Source organism: Vicugna pacos, unplaced genomic scaffold, assembly GCF_048564905.1.
Source record: "Vicugna pacos unplaced genomic scaffold, VicPac4 scaffold_20, whole genome shotgun sequence".
Classification (NCBI taxonomy): Eukaryota; Metazoa; Chordata; class Mammalia; order Artiodactyla; family Camelidae; genus Vicugna; species Vicugna pacos.
In genome coordinates, this window is record NW_027328741.1 from 80,499,562 (window position 1) to 80,505,508 (window position 5,947).

Below are 5,947 nucleotides of genomic sequence, written 5' to 3' on the forward strand. Positions count from 1 at the left end.
TTAACCTCAAATTTGGGTTGTAAATAATTTTATATTTAGCTTTCAGTTTTCTTTATGCGTTTTTATATAATTTCAGGAAAATAATTATCATATACAAATGTACAGATCTGAGTTTTTATCTAATATGTCTCAATCTCAAGAGTTCTAAAACCCCTCCATTTCCTTCTTTCCTTCCTTCCTCTTTCCTTCCTTGGTATAAAAGTTAATTGTTGGCAATATTTTATCAGAACTTATAATGTGAATGAAGGATGAAAGATATATACATATATACACACACACATATAGTGATGATCCAAGTTGGAATAAATATTTCCATATTTCTATGAAAAAATATGAATGAATTTAACTATAGTATGTAATTCCTTAACATTTTTCATAATATACAGTATATGTACTTACAACTTCATACAGTGAACTTAATTGTTGAATATCAACCTTCATGCATGGAAGAGTTTTTATGTTATTATAAAGTATACTTTAATAATTGTGATAAAGGAGAATTACATGGTGTTAAGGAATTATGTTAATGTAATGGGCTTTATGAATTCACAAATTAGCTGAGCAATGAGAGTGATTGGAATTAGATAGGCAAATCCCTTGAGGGGAGTAGGGGATTGATCTGTAAAAGATTATTTCTAAGAGTGAGAATAGCATGTGCATGCCCCTGTAGCATGAGGGAACATAGTTAAGTACGAGGATTGTTAGAAGTATATCTATGATAATGATCCTGAAGGTGAACAAGGAGTGATTTGAGGCTACTAACAAGGGTAAGGCCAAATATGTAACAGTCAACATATTATAGCAGGCTGTCCGGCGAGCCGGCCCTCCGCCCGCGCCGCGGGGTGGGCAAGCGCCCCGCAGGGGTCTGGGGCTCCCAGCCCACTGCCCGGCCTCCCTGCCACATGCTATGCGTCATCCGGGGACGCCCCTCGCCAAGAGAGACCCTCAATCACAAGTCACCCGCCCTCCCCACCCTCCTCGGCGTGCCTTGCAACCCCGCCCCCGAACCGCCCTCCCGATCCCCGTGCAGTACCCCCCGTCCATCGACGGGAAGAACGGCAGTAACTCCAGCAGCCGTGGCGGCTCTTTGAGCCCAAGGGGCGAGCGAGGCAGCCATTGGCGGAGGCCGCTGCCTCTGGCTGTCAATCCCGCGGCCCGGCCCCGCCCCACCGGCGGAGCGTGGCAGGACGAAGGGCCGCGGGGACTGTCGGGACGGTTCCAAGATGGCCGCGCGCTTGGGGTCCGCAACTGCTGGCGGCCCCGAGCCCCGTTCACTGCCACCGCTGCTGACCAGAGACGCCGGTCGGATCGGCGACCCCGGGGGCTGTCCCCGCGTGGCGGGAGGCCGCCATGGCGACCCTGGAAAAGATGGTGAAGGCCTTCGAGTCCCTCAAGTCCTTCCAGCAGCCGCCGCCGCCGCCTCAGCCCCCTAAGCCGGCATCGCAGCCGCCGCCGCTTCAGCTCCTTCAGCCGATACCGGCGCCGATGCCGCCTCAGCAGGCACGGCAGCCGACGCCGTCTCAGCCCCTTCAGCCGGCATCGCAGCCGCCGCCGCCTCGGCCCCCTCAGCCGGAACAGCCGCCTCAGCCGGTAACGCCGCCGATGCCGCCTCAGCCCCTTCAGCCGGCACCGCAGCCTCTACCGGCACCGCCGCCCGCCCAGCCCCCTCAGCTGGCACCGCAGCCGCCGCCGCTTCAGCCGGTACCGCCGCCGATGCCGCCTCAGCCTCCTCAGCCGGCACTGCAGCCGCCGCCGCCTCGGCCCCCTCAGCCGGAACAGCCGCCTCAGCAGGTAATGCCGCCGATGCCGCCTCAGCCCCTTCAGCCGGCACCGCAGCCTCTACCGCCACCGCCGACCGCCCAGCCCCCTCAGCTGGCACCGCTGCCGCCGCTGCTTCAGCCGGTACCGCCGCCGCCGCCGCCGCCTCGGCCCCTTCAGCCGGCACCGCAGCCGCCGCCGCCTCGGCCCCTTCAGCCGTCATCGCAGCCTCTACCGCCACCGCCGCCCGCCCAGCCCCCTCAGCCGGCACCGCAGCCGCCGAACCTCCAGCCCCCTCACCCGGCACCGCAGCCGCCACCGCTTCAGCCGGTACCGGCGCCGATGACGCCTCAGCAGGCACGGCCGCCGACGCCGTCTCAGCCCCTTCAGCCGGCATCGCAGCCGCCGCCGCCTCGGCCCCCTCAGCCGGAACAGCCGCCTCAGCCCCTTCAGCCGGCACCGCAGCCTCTAACGGCACCGCCGCCCTCCCAGCCCCCTCAGCCGGCACCGCAACCGCCGCCGCTTCAGCCCCTTCAGCCGGCACTGCAGCTGCCGCCGCCTCAGCCCCTTCAGCCGGCACCGCAGCCTCTACCGCCACCGCCGCCCGCCCAGCCCCCTCAGCTGGCACCGCAGCCGCCGCCGCTTCAGCCTGGACCGCCGCCGATGCCGCCTCAGCCCCCTCAGCCGGCACTGCAGCCGCCGCCGCCTCGGCCCCCTCAGCCGGAACAGCCGCCTCAGCAGGTAACGCCGCCGATGCCGCCTCAGCCCCTTCAGCCGGCACCGCAGCCGCCGCCGCCTCGGCCCCTTCAGCCGGCATCGCAGACTCTACCGACACCGCCGCCCGCCCAGCCCCCTCAGCCGGCACCGCAGCCGCCGCCGCCTCAGCCCCTTCAGCCGGCACTGCAGCTGCCGCCGCCTCAGCCCCTTCAGCCGGCACTGCAGCTGCCGCCGCCTCAGCCCCTTCAGCCGGCACCGCAGCCGCCGCCGCCTCGGCCCCTTCAGCCGGCACCGCAGCCTCTACCGGCACCGCCGCCCGCCCAGCCCCCTCAGCTGGCACTGCAGCCGCCGCCGCTTCAGCCGGTACCGCCGCCGATGCCGCCTCAGCCCCCTCAGCCGGCACTGCAGCCGCCGCCGCCTCGGCCCCCTCAGCCGGAACAGCCGCCTCAGCAGGTAACGCCGCCGATGCCGCCTCAGCCCCTTCAGCCGGCACCGCAGCCGCCGCCGCTTCGGCCCCTTCAGCCGGCATCGCAGACTCTACCGCCACCGCCGCCCGCCCAGCCCCCTCAGCCGGCACCGCAGCCGCCGCCGCCTCGGACCCCTCAGCCTGCACCGCAGCCGCCGAACCTCCAGCCCCCTCACCCGGCACCGCAGCCTCTACCGCCACCGCCGACCGCCCAGCCCCCTCAACCTCCACCGCCGCCCGCCCAGCCCCCTCAGCTGGCACCGCAACCGCCGCCGCTTCAGCCCCTTAATCCGGCACTGCAGCTGCCGCCGCCTCAGCCCCTTCAGCCGGCACCGCAGCCTCTACCGCCACCGCCGACCGCCCAGCCCCCTCAACCTCCACCGCCGCCCGCCCAGCCCCTTCAGCCGGCACCGCCGCCTCAACCGCCACCGCCGCCCGCCCAGCTGTGGGTCAGGAGCCGCTGCACAGACGGTGAGTCCCTGCGGGCCCCTCCCCAGCCCTGCGCGGGTCTCCGTCCCTCCCTCGGCCTCCCACGAAGGCCCCGAAGCAGTCCGGGCCCCACGCCTCTGCTTTCCCGGGTGCGAAACTCGGGAAGGAACAGGGCTGTGTTGTGATCGGGGGCCGCGCGTCCTGTTCGGCTTCCTCTGAGCCACTCCCCACCCCTCTCCTCCTCTGGGCTAGGTGTAACATTTTGTCTTCCCTTTTCAACTGACGGTTTAAAACAGTGTTTCAGATAACTGTCAAAACACTGTACATGCAAAATACTAGGTTAACTTAAGGGAAGGAGTAGGAGAGAAGGGGGAAAGGAGCGAAGTTCACCGGTCACTTCTGCGGGGGAGGGTTAAGTGGTCACAGTGGTGAACGCGTAACTGCTACATGGCCCAGTGCGCTTACCATCATAGTCGTTACTGTTACTAACCCCAGACAGTTCTGGTATTAAGGAGGCATGACCACAGAACATGTGCTCATTGAGCTTAATTTTACACAAACAGTAAGATTTCCACGGAATCAAGACAGGCAGTAAACGCCAGCTGCAGAGGACAGCTTGTGCAGGGCTGGGAAACAGCATGGCATGATCAGAACTTTAGTTTGACTGGCTTGAAATGTAGAGGGAAAGGGAAACTTCACACTGATGAATCAGAGAGGAGATAGCTGTTTTTTATTAAACTAAAATGGTTGAATGAGCCTTGTTGGTTAATGATTTGCCTTAGCAATTTGAATTTGGATTCTGCAAGTATTTTATAAGTTCTGTAAGAAGCTTGTTTTAAAATTTCAGAACTCTTAAGGTATTAGAAGTTCAGTTTTATTTTATAAGAATTTTTAAAAAGTGTTTATTTAACTCAATTAGAACAGAGTTCCTTTAACATAGGAGACTTTATTATCTCATGTATTAATACCCTCTAGAGGTACACAATGAAAAATGTGATTTATAAACAGATACATACAGACACAAGGAAAACAGAGCATGTAGCTTCAGTAACAGTTTAAGAGAAAAGTCAGAAACAGAAATCTTCCCTGGTCAAAATACCAAAAAAAGCACCTGGGGCTTATATCCCTTAATTGATTTGAGCTCTAAATGGACAAATACACATTTTTTTTTAAAAAAAAATTGCTAAGAACAAGATTCTTTTTCATGTTGAGTAATAATTTTGGAGTTTAAATAAATACCAACAATAGAGCTATGAGGGAGGAAAAATATAAAATACTGATTTTTTTATTTGATTTCACCGTAAGGTGCATTCTTAAATACATAGGAGACAACTGTCATGATTTGCACAACTCGCTTGCAAATAGTTCAACAGTATTAACAATGATTGAATTTAGGTGGTGGGCATATGGGAATTTATCATCTTATTAAACAGTTTTCTGTACTTCTGAGACTTATAATAAAACATTGGAAGGAACCTGTTAGACATAATGCTCTATGTGAAGTAATTTGTTCCCTTTGTGAAATTCTAGGAAGGTTAAAATGCATGTTCATAACTTCAAGAAAGTCACAAGCATTTATGATGTAATCAGAACTACCTGAGGATCTGTGAAACTTGGTGAGTTGGTGAATTTTTTAAAATGTCTTAAAACATTTTGTTTTTACAAAGATTACAGGAGTAAGAGAAGGTAAATCTTAATCAACTCTTAATATTTTTTTCCTGGTTGATGTGATATAATTAAATGTGGGGAAAAAAAGGTAAATTCTAAAAGGAGACAGTACCTTGATGGTTTTCTATGGAGGAAACTCAAGCAGGAGGAAGTTTAATTTAAAAACATAAATTACTGCTCTTTATAATACATTCTAAGTTGTCATTCTTTTGAATGCCTTCCTTTCCAGACAGATGTGTTATTCTGGGAGATCATCAGGACTTCTGGGTATTTGGAGGTATTGACCTAACCAGTGGAACTGCTGATTTATAAGAAGTTGTCCAGAATTTTGGAAAACTGATTAGTAGAGGTAAATAATGTTTCCATGGCAAGTGATGACAGAAAGTGACTTCAGTGAATTTTCCTTTGTTTTTAGGCAGATGTACCTAACCATGTATGTTAACAATGATTTCAAGCTGGAGACTGAGAAGAACTGCCATTTTTGCCAGCTGAGATGGAGAAAAATTTGGACTTCTGGGTTCCACAAATGGGCTGAGGTAACTAAGACAGTAAACATATCTTCTTGGTCAACATGTATCTCAGGGTAATCACAGATGTGTTCCATTACCTGATACTGTTTTAAATTGGATAAAAACAAGAAAATTTAAGAAATAGAGTTTGTTTTTGCTTTTACATCAGTTTGGCAAAACAGAACAACCTCTTAATTACTAAGCACAAACCAATTTTTTCATTATTTTTAAAATATTTTAGTTTCTATTTATATTGGTTTTGTGATAAGTAAGTAAAATCTGTAAGCTCAGAAAATAGTCAAACCTAGGAAACTACTTCTGACAAGTGAATTAGCCTATTGAAAATCTGATTTAGATCCTTGGCATTAATTTTCAAGTTTTTACAGTTTCCTTGGATTTC

General features: G+C 53.4%; 1 protein-coding gene across 2 annotated transcripts; it reads left to right on the plus strand.

The window, feature by feature from the left end:
• Positions 1 to 1,206: 1,206 nt before the first annotated feature.
• LOC140694058 (uncharacterized) lies at positions 1,207 to 5,574 on the plus strand. 2 transcript variants are annotated; one of them, XM_072957525.1, is made up of 3 exons: positions 1,207 to 3,412; positions 4,901 to 4,986; positions 5,454 to 5,574. In XM_072957525.1, exons 1-2 carry the CDS (start codon positions 1,351 to 1,353, stop codon positions 4,954 to 4,956), a joined length of 2,118 nt encoding a protein of 705 aa, XP_072813626.1. In that variant the 5' UTR covers positions 1,207 to 1,350; the 3' UTR covers positions 4,957 to 4,986; positions 5,454 to 5,574. The 2 variants fall into 2 exon arrangements, with proteins under 2 accessions (XP_072813626.1, XP_072813625.1); XM_072957524.1 differs by lacking the exon at positions 5,454 to 5,574 and adding an exon at positions 5,268 to 5,371.
• The last annotated feature ends 373 nt before the right edge of the window (positions 5,575 to 5,947 follow it).